Source organism: Pristiophorus japonicus, chromosome 9, assembly GCF_044704955.1.
Source record: "Pristiophorus japonicus isolate sPriJap1 chromosome 9, sPriJap1.hap1, whole genome shotgun sequence".
NCBI classification, from domain to species: domain Eukaryota; kingdom Metazoa; phylum Chordata; class Chondrichthyes; family Pristiophoridae; genus Pristiophorus; species Pristiophorus japonicus.
Window position 1 is genome coordinate 103,697,964 of NC_091985.1, and position 19,179 is coordinate 103,717,142.

The 19,179-nt window shown below is 46.5% G+C and overlaps 1 protein-coding gene across 1 annotated transcript in view; it reads right to left on the reverse strand.

Annotated features, from left to right (window-relative positions):
* sft2d1 (SFT2 domain containing 1) overlaps positions 1-19,179 on the reverse strand; it is a 143,113-nt gene that overhangs the window by 17,744 nt on the left and 106,190 nt on the right. The window contains exons 5-6 of the mRNA XM_070889664.1: positions 2,053-2,088; positions 841-899 (exon numbers count right to left, since the gene is read on the reverse strand). Of these exons, the coding sequence (XP_070745765.1) occupies positions 841-899; positions 2,053-2,088 (95 nt within the window). The remainder of the gene's footprint in view (positions 1-840; positions 900-2,052; positions 2,089-19,179) is intronic.

The following is a 19,179-nucleotide window of genomic DNA, read 5'->3' on the forward strand; positions in this document are numbered from 1 at the left end:
CCTCTCTCTCCTCCTTCAATACACTCCTTACAACCTACCTCTTTGACCAAGCTTTTTTGACCCAATATCTCATGTGGCTCGATGTCAATTTTTGTTTGATAGTAAAACATCCCAAGGCGCTTCACTGGAGCACTATGTTGAAGGCGCTATAAAGATGCAAATTGTTGTTTCTACTGTCACCTGAGCTAAAATGGATACTTTCAGAGGTGGCGAGACAAAGGGACTCTAGAAACTGCAAAAAAAAATTAAAATTTAACAGAACATAAAAGTTGTGAATTATTTATTTTCTATCACAATGAGTAGCTGGTTAAGTTTAACTGCTATTCTGTAACTGTTACTGCTATTATTCGTTTATTTCATTACTGTTTAATAAATTAGTCTCGACAGTTAAAGCCTAAAGTAGGTCTAGTGTCATGTTATTCTGCTGCTTCTTGAGGAGGAGAAGAGATCCCATGGAGGCTGAAGTAATTGCATGAAACGTTCTTTGTTTTTTTCCTGAGCATGCTTTGAAAATTGCACGTCAGGGCAAGTAGAAACACTGTCTGGGACTAGGGCTCACCTATGTGACTAATCTGAAACACAGAAACCAAAAATACCAATAGTAAAAATGGTTAAAAAATTAAATGCAAGAACGCCATCAGGGAATGTCTTTGTAATTAGTACAAATTGAATGGTGGAACAGTAAGTCACCTGAGATTTAAAAGGCATGTGACTGCAGTGGTTGCAGCTTTCCAGCATCTGACCATGCATTGCAGATTTAACAGTTACAATAGTCAAGTGATAACAGACAAGCATGGGAGTACTTTTTGTTTAAATTAGGTTCAGCACGATGAGTCTTACCAAGTTGTTGCCAGGAACTGCAATATACAGAAGACAAGGGCGAGTCCTTTTTTGTGCCACTGAAAGAAAAAAAGCCATTTGACTGCCCTGCCTTTTTAAGGGGTTAAATATATTCAACATATAGATAATTAATAATTAGCCGACAGCCATAACAAAAAAACCACACAAGCCATTTTATTGGCCACTTCAGTTTACATCAAAAATGTTGAATTAAAAAAAAAAATCAGAAAATCATGTTGCAGGATTATGCAATGGACAAAAATGGAACAAAACCAGACAGAAAAAGTGATCTAAAAAGTAAACAGACTAGAGGCCTGTACATTACCCCTGTGATCTTGCATGCTACACATGGATGTCAAGCAGGTACACTGTGCACTGTCCATGGACATAGTGACAATCAACACAATCCAGTTGTATGATTTGATTTTGCAAATACATAATGTTACAGTTACACCAATTTTAACATGAAGCATATTTAAGCAATGTCTACCTTCTGAATTTCACCAATGCAGATTCAAGAAAAGGGTCATTTTTATTTAGACATGTCACTATAATGACCAAGTCCAAAACAAAGGGGGCATAACCTTAAAATTAGAGCTACATCTTCACTCAGTGGTGATGCCAGAGCAACTTCTTCACACAAAGGGTAATGGAAATCTGCAACTGTCTCTCCCAAAAGCTGCTGAGGCTAGGTCAATTGAAAATTTCAAAACTGAAATTGATAGTTTTTGTTAGGCAAGGGTTACAGAACCAGCTTATAATGTTTCAAAAAATTTAAGTGGTCAGTGTAACAGCAGTAAATCAATCAGGAAACAACAGTCGAGTTACAAACATGCATTCCAACACTCGCTGGGTTACGGTTCCATGTACATATCAGTCCTTGATGAAGTGGCTGTTCTTCATTTAAGAGTTTGAAGAGTGAAAACTAACAACCCATGCATCACCTGACAGGTGAGCAGGAGGCGCAATCCTGACTGATTTCACTTTCCCGCCTACCCCCAAGCTCAGGGTCACTAAAGCCAACTGAAATCAGCCAACTCAGCACAAACCAAAGGTTGAATTGGGATCTTCTGATCCATATAGCTTAGTACAGTACGACAAAGGTTTATGGATTTATGCACTAGGCAATTGGGGGACCTATGCAGAGTTTTATTCTTAGTCTAATGACATTCTACATTGGCGCAAAAAAGGGATACTGTAACTGGTACCTACCCAAAAGGCTGCACACAGTGTTAAGATGAGGCACAGCTGTAGAATAAGAGAAACATGTTTTTTTTAAAATGAACACAGTCGATGTACAAATAATTCCAATGATTCATACTCAAACACACCATTGCGACGGCTACTTGGAATGCTCACCTTGGATGAACTCCTTGCCACTATTCAATCCGCAAGACTCTACCTGCCAAAAATCTGCATGAGCAAACGTTTACCCCTCCATTAATACTCCCTTCATTAGTTTTGCACTAATTACCTGCAGCCACTGATGGAAGAAAAGCCTATAGCCTCTTCCGAGACCACTATTCCAATCGGCAGCCAGAGGAACATAACAGTGGCCTGGAGAAGGAAATAGGACCATTGAAGAAACAAGTCAATTTTAGCCTTGAAATGACAGTGTGTACTGAGACAGAATTTGTTTGTCACTCACATAATGGAACGACTATTAAATGGAGATAGAAAGATGGATTGTAACTTCCTGTTCTAAATTAAATTCTGATACAGGGTACTATCTTCCAAGCAATTTAATGAGAGAGTCTAAGGATCGTCTGGCATTCCAATTACCAGTTGACTTAGAACTCAATGACTCATCATGGCGAGACCAAGAGTGCAGTTTCTGTCAAGGAACTTTAACTCACAAGAATGTGATATTTCAGAAGAATACATAGGTTTATGGAAAATTTGATTCAAATGCCAAGGAGCTGCAGGTGAATGATGAATTGGCTTGAATTGTGATGATTTCCCCCCTGAAGCACAAATAGCATGTTGTTACCCAACAGTCCCTTTTAAAGGAAAATATGAAAAATGCAAAGTGTAGTATGCACCTGGTGGAACTTGACTTCCAGCCAAAGTTCTGCAAACATATCCAGAATCCTGCATAGCAATGGATCAGAAACATGTTCCTACTACAGATGGTAAAATACCTTTGGGTAGCAGCCTTATGTTCAATAGTTAGGTGAACAGGCTTCCTAAGTGGGAAAAGATCCAGCTCTTGAACAGATAATGAGCCAATTCAGAGAAAAGCATCCCTTTGTCAATGAAATAATGAGTGGATTCAGCACCAATGGTCAATCTAAAATACATCCTGGAGCAGGGATCATGAATACGATCTTTCTGGCTTGCTGACAGGCTTGGGATCCTGTCAGGTGGGGAGCACTCCAGAGGAGCCACAGGACCAATCCTGGGGGGGGGTGGGGGGAGGAGGAGAGAGAGAATGGGGAAGAGAGAGGATATGATAGTGGGGATGCTAGGGGGCTGGGAGGAAGCACTCCTGCTCTCCTGCACCACAAGAAGTGCTCCCAGAGGCTGTATTTACCTCGCTGCAGCTGCCGGGTCTCCCGCCTACCCAGCAGTAAATTTTCCAGCCTCATTTATATCTCTAAAATACTAACCTGCCTCCTGGGAGTGGGTTGGCTGCCCGTCCCTTGTCCCGCCTCAGTAAAACCTAGAAATGGGTGGGTTGGAGCCCGATGAGCTTGGAATTTTTGCCCACTTAACCTCCCACCTGCACACCCATGTTAAAATTCCTCCCAAAGATTCCCAAAAAATCGAATTAGGTTGAAACAGCAGAGAGGAGCAGCTCTCTGAAATGTGAAAAAGAAATACATAGCAGCTTGGGGAGGCACCTAGAAATAGAATAGGGAGGATGCCAGCTTGTTTATAACATTTTGAAAAAGAATCTTGTGATTTTCCCTATGACAACCTTGGATGACTCCTATTGTATGAGGAGGAAAATGTAATGAAAAGTACACCACTCAAAGTGACTCATGCAAAAGTCTCTGTTGTAGTCGTCATTAGTTATGCAACCAAAATCCCAGTTAAATTATTTTCAAGTAGAGATATTATGAATCAACATAAAAATATAAAAAGTAACCAAAAAACCCCACACAAGATAACCTATAAATTAAAGTTCATGTCTGCCTCAGCTTTAAGTTACTACAGAATGGCATTTGAAATCTTAGCATTATGGTGCACATTGCAGTGCCAATATAAAACTCAGTAGTTTATTTTCTCTTATCCATTGCATCTAATGTGTGTACTCTCTATTTTCAAATGTTATGAATTATTAATATGCATTATCCATTTGAACACCATTCTAACTAGTTCTGAAAGGACTGTATATTAAGCAGCTCCTGTAAGATTATCACTGTTAAATCATTAAAAATAATTTGCAAAACTAGGTAGAAAGATCAAGGCCCATAGTGCAAGGTAGAGCAAAGATGGAAAAAGTAAAAGGTAGCAAGGTACATCAGGACGCAGTGTTTAAGTGATGCCAAGCTTGGGTTAGAAGCCTGAAGATTGTCGAAGGAAAGAAAGATGGAAAATTCTAAGGAATTCCAGAGTTTTGAGATCCAAGGAATGAACTTGGAAGAAGAGACTATACACACAATACGTGCTGATTTCAACAGTGAGAATTGGGCTCAATTTTGGCCAAGAGTTGATCAGTTTTCTTTGGAGTAACCTGGGTTTTTCTGGTGCAACTTAAAAATCCCCATTTTGCACATTCAATTTGCACCAGTGTAAGTGAGTTAGTTAGGATTTTTTTTAGATTAGTTTTTTTTTTCTCAAAAGAAGGCGTTACCAGCCACCTATGCCAGTTCTTCCCATTTAGGCCAGCTAATAGTTACTCCAAATCTACTTAGCTACTTAGGCCAGCGTATGTGGCCACTTCAGAAAACCCTTGGAGAGTTAAGAAGTCAGTGCAGGTAGGTATATCGGAGGCCACTCGGCCTGGGACAGGGGAGGGAAGGGAAGGGAAGCAGAGAGGACCTGCACCTAAAGCACCAACATTTACAAAGCACTACACCTTGGAAACAAAAAGTAATAAGCATTCATTAACAAATAAGTCCTACCTTCATCTTAAAACTCAGCCCGGGAAGGTAACTGGCCGGCTGGTGCGGGAGGCCACTCGGCCTGGGCTAGGGGCGGGCAGGAGAACTGATAGAAATCATCCAGGCAGGAGCACCAGCAGTTCTCCTGCCCGCCCAACCTGGCCGGGTGGCCTCTCGGAGGGATTTCTAAGAGATCGATCGCACCGGGAGGCCACAGGGCCAGGGCTAGGGGTGGGCGGGCAGGAGAACTGATAGAAATCATCCAGGCTGGAGCACTATCGGTTCTCCTGCCCGCCCCTAGCCCTGGCCGAGTGAGTTTCAAAAGACAAATTTAATTTGGTCATTAATAAAGAAACTTAATGACTAAAGAATGTGAATAGGATCAAACAGCTATACACGTCATATAGCAAACTTCACAAAGTTAATTTACTATACAACAGAAGCATTCGTGGAAGCTTAAACTACAAAAATAAAAGTAATAAAGATAGTTGAGTTAAATTGCCCTAATCTCAGAACTAATTTAAACAACTATTCGTTTGCAATGATTATACTGGATCAATTGCACCGGGAGGCCATTTGGCCAGGGCTAGGGGCAGCCAGGAGAACTGATAGTGCTCTTGCCTGAATAATTTCTATCAGTTCTCCTGGCTGCCTGCTCCAAGCCCTGGCCGAATGGCCTCCTGGTGCGATGGATAATGCGCTAAGTGTTGGGTCTCACCACCAGCGATTAATAAGAGCAATCGAGGCCACACCGCTCGGTCTCAACTCGCCGTTGACCCACAGAACAGCCCCTGCGACGATTCTAATAAACTTAAGTCCCCGTCCTCTTTTCCCCCGCCCCCCCCTCCCCTTAATCTCTTTAAACACCATCAGTTCGCCTGCCTGCCCGCCCCTAGCCCGGGCTGAGTGGCCTCCCGGTGCAATTTCTAGATGATTAAAGCTTCAAATCAACTACCCCTACTCACAGCAACATTTGGCCGGCATCGGGTCCCTCCCACACAGCGGCTGCAGCAAGACACGGAGAGGTTGAGGGCGAGGAGCTACTGCGCATGCGCAGACACTCCACTGCGCATGGGACGTCCTGGCACTGTTTTCAGCACAGGATGCTGACTCCACCCCCGACTCAACTGGCCACGCTGCGCGACCACAGGAAGGAGGCCGGACAGCGGCTAAAGTGGGAAAAATTTTTTCAGTGCATTTCTGAACGGAGAAAAGCCGCGCATCTCCGGTAAGTACGCCGAAAAAAGGGGTGGGCCAAAATTGAGCCCAATGTAGGGTGGAGGATATTGATGGATTTTATCTGCCGAGATATAATTTGGTAGTTTTTTAAAAAACTTATCAGTACAACAGCCGCCAATGTCAATGTAATTGGAATGGGTGCAGATGCGGACTACAACAATGGGTAAAAGGTGCAGCTGAATGGAAATGAGAAATCGAGAACCACAAAGACAACTAGCACCAGTCCTACTGGTTAGAAAAATAAATGGTAAATGCAATCCATCTTCTCACAGAAAGCAATTTTGGCCTTTTTGCAGAGAAGGCCACAGCATCACAGAGTTTTAACTAATCTTCTGTGTGCTAGAATTCTATCCCACATTTCTAAAATACAATTATCTCCCCTCTTGTATATTGACCAGCCTTGCAATTGTCAGTGCTATCTCCTCCCAAATCCTTGTTTTTTTTTTTCATCTAATCTATTAGGTAGAAGAAAATTCTTTGGTACTAAATTAAAAAATGGTGCAAAATACATCTTTTTAAAATCATGATCTAAAAAGGAATAATTGAACATCACTTACTAAAAATTACAATTCCTATATAAGATTGTTGTTCTAGCTTTCTTTTCTTAAAAAAGATGAATGTCCTTAGCCCTCCTCTCCTGAAGAGGCATGTATTCAAAGTAAAAGTGGCGTTACAGCAACTCACTCAAGTGACCACTGTTTAGGTCTTTCCTAGTGGCTCCACGAATCTACCCAATGTGTCTCAGAGCGATCTGGAGCAAAACACTTTTGGATTCAACCCTGGGTCAGTCTAAATTAGCTAATCTTGGCTGAGGTGTCAGTATAGATGCTGTAATTGGCAGTCGCATGGCTCAAGCAGAAATCAACTCCCTATTCAGCCCATGCATGATAGTCATTAAAGTCATGATTGGACTCGGCTGTGATGGCCCCACTGTCAAATAGCCTGTTGATACTGCAAGTCGAGGCTTACACATAAATATCAACATGAATATTAATGGTTACTTAGTTGAGGTACTGTAGGTTGCCCAGCGCCCATGTAACCAAACCCCAAGAGGGAAGTAAAATAAAACATATGAATCTCAAAGGTTTAAACAAGCTAAAACCAAACGCATCAATAAATTAGTGTTTTTTTTTAAAAAAAAGCTGATGCATTGTAGATGTGCAATAAAGACACCTATATTTCTACAGTATTGAGTTGTGAATAATAAATTTAATTATTGTGTTCCTTCTTTTGTGATGACAAGATTCTTCCTTTTTTAGTTACTTTCTCCCTTTACCTGGGGGTCAGGATGCACCATACACCTAATATGAAGGTGATGGGTCAAATTGCCCCGGCCTCTGCCAATGCCGCTCTGTACCAGCCAAGTTCTTTGCAGTGCAGAATTGTCTTAGTTTATATATGGGATTTCATAATGTACATGAATAATTTTAAAAGTTACTAATGGAGAAGAAAATGGTGGGAGTATTTTTTGCCCTCTTAATTTTCCGCCTCAAGTCACCAGTCATAACACCTGCTGGTATATCATTTAAAGGCACCAGTAGCTCCAGCATCTCATTCAAGTAGCCATTTTTCATGTCCGAGTGTGGACAGCAAATATTGCTGGGCTATACATCATAGCCAAATATGACCGTGTCCTTTTTCAGTGTCCACAAGTGTGAATTTCCAGTAGGGTCATTTCTCAAAGAATGTAGAGACCAAATATAGTTACCTCACTGCTGCTCTTGTCGAGATCTGTCAATTCAGCCAAGACCAGGGACATTCTTCACTATCACAAAACATGCTGCATTCATCCATTGAGATACTTAGAGATATGGGGAGTACTTTCAATGTTCTCCAGCATTCCTTTCCCCCTAATCATTGGGGGAAAACACTTCCTGTCTAGGTGAGAACTGTTAGAAAAACTCTCAACTTCTACAAGCGATTTAAAACATAAATATTTCCCCTCCTCCAGGAAAGCATGTCTTTTTGGATCTTCACATTCAGGAAACATCAGCAACAGAACCAGTTTGCATACAGTGCCATGGGAATGAATGCACATCAGCATTCCTCCTGTTTGACAATCTATAGGAACCTGAGCCAGAAAATGTCATTACTGGCCAAGTATAAATGGTACCTGTAGCTGAAAACAAGTAATTATCACTAATCCCAATACAGTAAACTAGTTATATAATGATTTGCATTTAGATAGTGCCTTTAACCTAGTAAAATGTCACAAGGCGCTTCACAGGAGCATGATCAAACAAAATGTGACACAAAGTCACACAAGGAGATATTAGGGCAGATGCAGGTCGGTATTAAGGAGTGTTTTAAAGGAGAAAAGAGAGGTAGAGAGGTTTAGGGAGGGAATTCCAGAGCTTAAGCAGTAGGCAGCTGAAAGCATGGCCAATTAAAATCAGGAATGCACAAGAGACCAGAATTGGAGGAGCACAGATATCTGAGGGTTGTAGGGCTGGAGGAGGTTATAGATACATAGGGAGGGGTGAGGCTATGGAGGAATTTGAAAACAAGGATGAGAATTTTAAAATCAAGGAATTGCTTAACCGGAAGCCAATGTAGATCAGTGAACATAGGTGTGATGGGTGAACGAATCTATAGGATCTTGCGGAGACAGTGCTGGTGGCATTTCTCCAGCGATTTGAGGTGTCTACGATATATGATCCACGTCTCTGAGCCATATAGGAGGGCAGGTATCACTACAGCCCTGTAGACCATAAAGCTTGGTGCCAGATTTGAGGTCCTGGTCTTCGAACGCTCTCTTCCTCAGGCGACCGAAGGTTGCGCTGGTGCACTGGAGGTCATGTTGGACCTTGTCGTCGATGTCTGCCTTTGCTGATAATAGGCTCGCGAGGTACGGAAAGTGGTCCACGTTGCCCAAGGCCACGCCGTGGATTTTGATGACTGGTATGATCGCTGGAGAAATACCACCAACGCCATCCCCTGGGAGAATTGATGCACCGTCAATGCTCTCGACCAGGCCAACATCCCCAGCAACGAATCACTGACCATACTCGACCAGCTCCGTTGGGTGGGCTACATCGTCTGCATGCACGACACAAGATTCCCAAAGCAAGCGCTCTACTCGGAATTCCTACATGGCAAGCGATCCCCAGGTGGGCAGAGGAAACGTTTCAAGGACACCCTCAAAGCCTCCTTGATAAAGTGGAACATCCCCACTGACACCTGGGAATCCCTGGCCAAACACCGTCCTAAATGGAGGAAAAGCATCTGGGAGGGCGCTGAGCACCTCGAGTTTCGTCGCCGAGAACATACAGAAAACAAGCGCAGGCAGCGGAAAGAGCATGTGGCAAACCAGACTCCCCACCCACCCTTTCCTTCAATGACTGTCTGTCCCACCTGTGACAGAGACTGTAATTACCATATTAGACTGTACAGTCACCCGAGAACTCACTTTTAGAGTGGAAGCAACTCTCCCTCAATAGGACTGTCTATGGATGAATTAATGAATGGATGGGTGAACAGGACTTGGTGCGAATTACGAGAGCAGCAGCAGAGTTTCAGATGACCATAAGTTTATGGAGGGCGGAAGATGGGAGGACTGGCCAAGAGTGTGTTGGAATAGTCGGAAATTGGCACGGTCCCGGCCTGCAAGACCGGGGCCACTGGAGGGAACAGCGTGCGGCAGCAGGCGAGCGACGGCTACAAAGCCAGGTCACTGATTGCAGTACAGGCAGGCACAGCAGGAGGGGCGAAGGAGCAGCAAAAGTCCGTAGAGGGAAGTGACCAGGGCCCAGGAGAGGCGTGAATCTGGGGCCCAAAAGAGACGAGGGCCCAGGGGCAGCACGGGCCAGCCCACACTGCGATATGTGTACGCACTCTGTCTGTTCAGCAGAGCTGGTCTCCAGTTAGTCTTGGTAATCTTTGCCACTGGACCAAGACCTAGCTCTGTCAAGCCCGTGTGGTGGCTGGTGTGCAGCGGCCACCACACGTTAAAAAAAATCCAAGCACAGGCATCTTCCACCCATCACGATGTAATTCGGCATTTGGAACATTCGGTCCTTCATTGAAACACCTGTGAATTCATCTCTTTTTGGCGTGGAAGCAAGTCATCCTCCCTTCGAGGGACTGCCTATGATGATGAGTAACAAAGGCATGGATGAGAGTTTCAGTAGATGAGCAGAGGCAGTGGCCGAGCCAGGCGATGTTACGGTGGTGGAAATAGGCGGTCTTAGTGATGGCGCAGATATGTGGTCAGATGCTCAAATTGGGGTCAAATACGACACCAAGGTTGCGAACAGTCTGATTCAGCCTCAGACAGTTGCCAGGGAGCTGGATCGAGTCGGTGGATAGTGCATGGAGTTAGCGGCGGGGACCGAAGACAATGGCTTTGTTCTTCCCAATATTTCGTTGGAGGAAATTTCTGCTAATCCAGTACTGGATGTCAGACAAGCATTCATACAATTTAGAGATAGGGGAGGGGTTGAGACAGGTTATGGTAAGGTAGAGTTGAATGTCGTCAGTGTACATGTGGAACCTGACGCTGACGCTGTGTTTTTGGATGATGTTGCCGAAGGCAGCATGTCGTTGAGAAATAGAAAGGGGCCAAGGATAGATTCTTGGAGGATGCCAGAGGTAACTGTGCGGGAGTGGAAAGAGAAGCAATTGCAGGTGATTCTCTGGCTGCGACTGGATAGATAAGAATGAAACCAGGTGAGTGCAGTCCCATCCAGCTGGACGATCGTTGAGGCGCATTCGAGGAGGATTGTGTGGTCAACCGTGTCAAAGACTGCAGACAGGGTGAGAAAGGAGGATAGTTTACCACCGTCACGGTCACAGAGGATATAATTTGTGACTTTAGTTAAGAGCCGTTTCAGTACTGTGGTAGGGACGGAAACCTGATGAGGGATTCAAACATGGAGTTCTGGGAAAGAAGGGCATGAATTTGGGAGGCGATAGCATATTCAAGGTCTTTGGAGGGGGGAAAGAGAGGTTGGAAATGGGCAGTAGTTTGCAAAGACGGAGGGGTCAAGGGTCCCTTTTTGAGGAGAGGGGTGATGACAGCAGATTTGAAGACGAGTGGGACAGTACCCGAGGAGAGAGAACCATTAGTGGGAATAGGGCTGAGGGAGCAGGGGGTGGGTTACATGGATAAAAGGAGCTTGGAGGGCATGAGAGGAGATAGAAGAGAAACAAGAGAGAGATGCGAGTTCAGGGCTAGGGCAGGGGAACCTTGGAGGAAGTTTGGCCTGGTGGGCTAGGGGAAGGGAGGAAAGTGGCAGAGACAGCTGAACGGATGGTCACAATCTTAGTGATCATGATCAAATAAGTCCATGAACTCCTCGCACATATTGTTGGAGGTGAGATTGGAGGAGACAGGGGGGAGGGGTTTAAGACGGTTTGCAAGAGAAAAGAAGCCGGGGGTTATATTTGCATTCCAGGATGATCCTGGAATAGTGAGCAGTTTTGGTAAAGAGCAGGCCCCAACAGCGCTTTGTGATTCAGTCATCGATGAATGGCTAAACCAGTTGTCCACCATATACATTCACGTCTGCTTTCCTTGGACTTAAGAAAAGCAGACTTGAACGTATATGTAGATGATGTAACAAATAACTGCTGTATTAAGGGTTAACCATATTCCGGAGTTTATGTAAGTTTAGCATTGATGGGCATTTACGAATGATACAATTTAAATAGAGACTGATTAAAAGATATTAATAGCAGGTAGTAAATTGTTGGAATATGTCAATAATTAGTAACAGCATGAATAACCTAAGAATTTCTGACAATATTTCAAGGTCAGAATTAATAACTGAAAATTCCAACAGGTTAATTATTAACCAACAAGAACACTTGGGGTTGAATTAAACAGGAAAATGAACAACATTTTGAAGAATAGAAGCTGCGTTTATATCATAAAGCTTCCAACAGAAGGGGGCCGAAATTGCCCAGTGCCCCGTTTGGGGGCGGTAACCTTCCGGGCCCAGGACTTTTACTGTCCGGGCGGGAAGTCCCGCCCCCTGTGTGCAATTGGAATTTGCGTCTGTCAAACGAGGCAGAGCGCTGTCTCAGGCGCTCTACCCCATTGGAGAGGTGCTCCCGGGGAGTCAGTGCTGACGCACTACAATGCTCCTCCCCTTCAATTAAAGGGAAGGGCCGCTGCGCACTCTGCAGTCCCCAGGGACACACCCGACCGGGCCAGTGGCCTGGCACCCAAAAGTGAGTGCCGGGACCACCACTGTTGGCCCGGCTGAAAAAATAAAATGAGGTCCCGGGGCGCATTCGGCCAAGGCTTTTATTTCAGATGACAAGGGAGGCCCCATGTGAAGAGTAGCACAGCCACCAATGGAAATGGGGTCATATGGTGGGTCAGACTTTCAATAGCTGAAAGTACAGCTTTAAGAGAGTCCTTGAGGAATCCTGTAGTTGGGAGGATAGCAGTGTGGAAGTTTTCTTCAATCAACATTGTGGTCTTTTTTCCTCTGATAGTGTATCGATGATGGAAGGATCCACTTCTTGTTAAGACATTGTATATAAACTCAAGTTATAACCATGGGTGTCCATTTTTGTATATTTGCTCAGGAGTAAAAATAGGAGTCTGAGGGCTAGAATTTCCAGTGCTTTACCGCCCGGTTTCTCGGCCATTGGCCATTTTGGGCAAGAACCGGGTTGGCGAAAAATTCCCCAGCTGAGTTCCGCCAGCGGTTTCGAAGTACCGCTGGGGAGCGGACCACCGGCGTGCACCGTCCATAGATCGCCATGGCGCAATTTTTGGCTCAGTGGTGATCTGTAGGTAAGTTGAAAAAAAAAATGCTCACGAGAATCAGCAAAGCTTGGCGGTAGGGGAGTAGCCCTGCATGAAAAATGAATAATTGGTTTTATACTCATTATTTTAAAATTCTCTTGAAGTGATTTAAGTGAAAAGGGTCCAGAGAATGTTATGATGATTTTTTATTTTATGTTTTTTGAAAAAAATAGTGTGTGTTTTTCTCCTCCTAGGCCCAACCCGTAGCCTTGGTGTAAATTTATTAATTCGCGCCCATTTCCTTTAAGAACCACCCAATTAGTCCAAGATTCCACTTTTTTGCCGAGAATCGGGACGCAACAGCCACTTTTTTCGCTGAGCGGATATTTTTCTTTTTGGGGGGAATTTTTCACCGGCGATAATTTGGGGAATCTTAGTGGCATTTTGGGTGACATTCGGACACGAGTAGATTGTTTGGAAATTCTAGCCCTAAGTTTCTAACCTGTCAAATTGATATTGATAGATTGACACTTCTATAACAAATATTCCTGTTTTCGCTGAACAATGGATGAAATTGACACTGAACATGGCACACAACTGTAAATAAAATGTAATCTTTCAGTTGGGTATTTCTCTTTTTTTCCCCCCAATTTAAAATCCACAATTATGCAAGTTTGGCCAATTTAAATTTCTCCGAGGTTGGAGTATGTGACCACTCTTGAAAAACCTTCTGGATACTTAAGGAAAACCAGCACACATGAAAAAAATCAGCGCAGAACGACGCCATTGTTTTTAGGCGAAGTTCTGGAGGGAGTCAAGAATACAAAAGTGCATAATCAAGCTTAACTTTTAAAAATGTAAAATGCAGGAAATGGAAGTTTAACGCAATTCTTTAAGTTTTGATTAAAAAAAAACAGACATGCCAGCATCGAACGTCTCCAAACCTGGATTGAAAGTCGGAGCTCGGCCGGCTGAATCAGTCCCTCGCCCGGACACAGGGGCTCGGCTTGAAAAGAAGCCCTGGGGGGGGGAGGGGACTGTGAAAGGCGAACACAAGACTCCCAAAGCAAGCGCTCTACTCGGAACTCCTACATGGCAAGCGATACCCAGGTGGGCAGAGGAAATGCTTCAAGGACATCCTCAAAGCTTCCTTGATAAAGTGCAACATCCCCACCGGCACCTGGGAGTCCCTGGCCAAAGACCGCCCTAAGTGGAGGAAGAGCAGCCGGGAGGGCCCTGTGCACCTCGAGTCTCGTCGCCGAGAGCATGCAGAACCAAGCGCAGACAGCGGAAGGAGCAAGCGGCAAACCAGATTTCCCACCCACCTTTTCCTTCAACGGGTCTGTCCCACTTGTGACAGAGACTGTAATTCCCGTATTGGACTGTACAGTCACCTGCGAACTCTTTTAGAGTAGAAGCAAGTCTTCTTCGATTTCAAGCGACTGCCTATGATGGTGATCATGCTGCACTATAAGCCTGGAGGAATGAGTACATAAAGTTCCCCATGACTGCCAAGGCAATTCGTGAAAGGGCTGTGGGCTTCTCCAGGATTGCTGGTTTCCCTAAAGGTACAGGGCTGCATTGATTGTACCCACATCGCCTTGCGGGAGTACAACATGTCGCACATTGCGATGCGCAGCATAATAGAGAGAACCATTGGCACCTTGAAGCAGCGTTTCCGATGCCTGGACCATTCCGGAGGCTACTTGCAATACTCCCCTGAGATTGTTGGTCAATTCACTTGTGTGCTGCACGCTGCATAACTTAGCCATCATAAGGCAGCAACAGCTGGTCGTAGAAGACCCACCTGAGGCGAGACTGGCTGATGATAATGAGGAGGAAGATGCAGATGACAAGGAGGAGGACGAGGAAGCCATGCAACTACCTAAACTCATCTCTGGAATCAACCATGTGAACCTTCACTGAACTGCCTCCAAAGCAAGTATATCCTTTTGAAATATGGAAACCAAAACTGCATGCAGTATTCCAGGTGTGGCCTCACCAATACCCTGTATAACTGTAGCAAGACTTCCATGCTTTTATACTCCATCCCTTTTACAATAAATGCCAAGATTTCATTTTGGCCTCCCTCGAGTGTGGGCCCAGCTTGTGCAGTGGTGGTTACTTTTCTCTAGGCAGGACCCATCAAAACAGCGACCCTCTCTTCCAAGGGTGTCAGTGGGTGCAGATTTTCCGGGCCTCCTCCTGTTGGAGTTCTTTCTCGTTTCTTGTGTGCCACTTTCCACTGCAAAGATGAAAATATAGCTTTTTAAAGAGGGTGTCTTTCCGCTGGGTGGGTCACATTTACAATTGCAATTCCATTGAATAAGTGAAAATATTACTTACACTAACTACTTGACCAAGGTCCTGCCACCACTTCTTACACTGGCCTCCAGACCTCGGGGTGGTCACCATTGCACAGTAATCTTTTGCAAGTTGGTTCCAGTGTTTTTTCATTTCTTTTGATGGAACTTTTAAGTGACCCCTACTGGTGTCCATCTGCCATCTGCCTTCAATCACAGTAACTAGTGCCTCCACTTCATCCTGTAAAACATTCTTGGTCCTTGCACCGCGTTGCATCTTGTATTGCAGCTCCGATTTTTCCAATGAGAATTAAAGTTCTCACACACAGCTGGCTCTTTAAAAATGGCCGACTGCTGACTGGGAGCTGTACTGAGCATGCAATCTCATGGGAATTACGTCAAAAAAGCCCTTTTTTTTTTCTCCACGCATGCGTGGGTGGGGGAGGGGGGCATCGTTTTTTTCGGCGCAGACATTAGGCTCCACACCCCCCCCAAAGACGATAGGACAGGCAGCGCGGCGCCAATTTCAATATAGAACGGGAAAACTTGCTACTTTTTTTGGAGTAGCTGGGGCCAAGAAAAACGAGCGCAACTCTGGCAATACGCCAAAAAATGGTATTGGAGAAAATTGAGCCCCATGTCCCCTAGTTTTAGTTTCCCCTCTCTGCATCCACCTTGTTGAGCCCCCTCATTATCTTATACGTTTCGCTAAGATCACCTCCCATTCATCTGAACTCCAATGTGTATAGGCTCAACCTACTCAACCTTTCTTCACAAGTCAACTCCCTCAGCACCGGAATCAACCTACTGAACCTTCTCTGAACAGCCTCCAATGCAAGTATATCCTTCCTTAAATACGGAGACCAAAATTGCATGCAGTACTCCAGGTGTGGCCTCACCAATACCTTGTACAGCTGTAGCAGGACTTCTCTGATTTTATACTCTATCCCCCTTGCAATAAAGGACAACATTCCATTTGTCTTCCTGATTACTTTCTGTATCTGCGTACTAACTTTTAGTGATTTGTGCACAAGGACCCCCAGGTCACTCTGTACTACAGTACGTTGCAATTTTTCTCCATCTAAGTTATAATTTACTTTTCTATTTTTTCTGCCAAAGTGGATAACCTCACATTTTCCCACAGTGTACTCCATCTGCCAAATTTTTGCCCACTCACTTAACCGGTCATTGGCCCCAAGTTTCTACATGATTTGCTCCTGATTTTTAGGAGCAACTGGTGTAGAACGGAGTATCTTAGAAATCTGAATTCTCGTCATTTAGTTTGCTCCAGTTCTAGTCAGTTAGAACAGTTTCACTTTGGAACAGAAATTCTTTTTCCAAAAGGGGCGTGTCCTGCCACTTATGCCTGTTTTCAAAGTTTCGTGAGTGAAAACTTACTCCAAACTAATTTAGAATGGAGTAAGTGAAGATTTTTGTACGCTCGAAAAATCCTTGTCTACACTTTAGAAAATCAGGCGTAGGTTACAAATCAGGCGCAGGGAATGGGGGGGGGTGTTTAAAGTGAAGTTTACAAACATTAAACACTTCAGCTTTACAAATAAAGAGCCATCATCAATAATAAATGCTAAATACATCAATAAATCAACCAATAAATCAATCAAAAAAATTTATAAGAAATAATTTTTTTTTAAATCAATAAAACAAAACATTTTCTACATACCGACTGCAGCACCGGGAGCCCTCCAACAGTGTGCTGGGATGCCCCCCTCAGTGTGTCTCTGTCAGTGTGTCTATCTCTCTGATTCTCTGTCTGAGAGGGAAAGGAGATGGGGGGGGGGGGGGGTGGGAGGGAAAGGAGATGGGGGGGGGGGTGGGAGGGAAAGGAGGAGATGGGGGGGAGAAAGGAGATGGGGGGGGGGGGGGGAGAAAGGAGATGGGGGGGGGGGGGGAGAAAGGAGATGGGGGGGGGAGAAAGGAGATGGGGGGGGGGGGGGAGAAAGGAGATGGGGGGGGAGAGAAAGGAGATGGGGGGGGGAGAGAAAGGAGATGGGGGGGGGAGAGAAAGGAGATGGGGGGGGGAGAGAAAGGAGATGGGGGGGGGAGAGAAAGGAGATGGGGGGGGGAGAGAAAGGAGATGGGGGGGGAGAGAAAGGAGATGGGGGGGGAGAGAAAGGAGATGGGGGGGGGGAGAGAAAGGAGATGGGGGGGGAGAGAAAGGAGATGGGGGGGGGGAGAGAAAGGAGATGGGGGGGGGAGAGAAAGGAGATGGGGGGGGGGGGGAGAGAAAGGAGATGGGGGGGGGAGAGAAAGGAGATTGGGGGGGAGAAAGGAGATGGGGGGGGAGAGAAAGGAGATGGGGGGGGGAGAGAAAGGAGATGGGGGGGAGAGAAAGGAGATGGGGGGGGAGAGAAAGGAGATGGGGGGGAAGAAAGGAGATGGGGGGGAAGAAAGGAGATGGGGGGGGAAGAAAGGAGATGGGGGGGGAAGAAAGGAGATGGGGGGGGAAGAAAGGAGATGGGGGGGGAAGAAAGGAGATGGGGGGGGAAGAAAGGAGATGGGGGGGGAAGAAAGGAGATGGGGGCGAAGAAAGGAGATGGGGGGGAAGAAAGGAGATGGGGGGGGAAAGAAAGGAGATGGGGGGGGAGAGAAAGGAGATGGGGGGGGGAGAAAGGAGATGGGGGGGGAGAAAGGAGATGGGGGGGGGAGAAAGGAGATGGGGGGGGGAGAAAGGAGATGGGGGGGGGAGAAAGGAGATGGGGGGGGGGGGAGAAAGGAGATGGGGGGGGGGGAGAAAGGAGATGGGGGGGGGGGAGAAAGGAGATGGGGGGGGGGGGGAGAAAGGAGATGGGGGGGGGGGAGAAAGGAGATGGGGAGGGAGGAGAAAGGAGATGGGGAGGGAGGGGGGAGAAAGGAGATTTGGGGGGGGGGGAGAAAGGAGATTTGGGGGGGGGGGGAGAAAGGAGATTTGGGGGGGGGGGGGGAGAAAGGAGATTTGGGGGGGGGGGGGGTGGGGGAAGGAGAAGGGGGAGGGAGGCTGAACGGGCAGGGCCCGTCCCCAGCACCAGATTTACAGGTAGGTGGCGTTGGGTCGGGTCGGGGGGGGGGGGGGGGGGGAGGGGGGGTGGTGGTGGGAGGGAGGGAGGGAGGTTCGGGGGGAGGGAGGTCAAGTCGGATCCAGTCTGGAGGCCGGGGGGTGGGGGGGGGGGAAGGAGCGGGTGTCGGGTCCGTGGGGAGGAGCGGGTGTCGGGTCCGGAGGCAGGGGGGGGGGGGGTGGAGAGCGGGTGTCAGGTCCGGTCTGGGGGCGAGGGGGGGAGCGGGTGTCGGGTCTGGTCCGGGGACGGGTGGCGGGAAGCGGGAGCCGAGTCGGGTCGGGAGGAAGCAGGAGCTGGCCGTGGGAGGAGCCTTATTCACGCAGCCCCAGTGAGGCCATTCGGCCAGGGCTAGGGGCTGCGTGCTTCGGGCCCCTCCCACAGAGTTTCGGGCGCCTGGAACTACTGCACTTGCGCGCCCACTGTAGCGCATGTGCAGAGGTCCCGGCACTGTTTTCAGCGCAGGGACCTGGCTCCGCCCCCTACAGCTCCTGCTGCACTGCGCCGAGGGCCAGAGGACCTGCAGGGAGGTGGAGAATACGGAGGTTTTTTTTAGGCGCACTTTGTGGCGCGAAAAACCGGCGTCCAGGTCGGGACTGCACCGTTCTAGGCGCGGCTCGAAACTCGGGCCCTGCATCCCTTTGCAGATTTTGTGTCCCCGCCTCACAATTTGCTTTCCCACCCAGCTTTACATCATCAGCAAACTTGCCAACATTACACTCAGTCCCTTCATCCAAGTCATTAATATAGATTGTAAATACTTGAGGACCCAGCATCGATCCCTGCGGCACCTCACTAGTCACTGTTTGCCAACCGGAAAATGACCCATTTATCCCGACTCTGCTTTCTGTTAGTTAGCCAATCCTCTATCCATGCTAATATATTACCCCCCAGCCCCGCGAACTTTCATCTTGTGCAGTAACCTTTTATGTGGCACCTTATCGAATGCCTTCTGGAAATCCAAATACACCACCATCCACTGGTTCCCCCTTATCTAT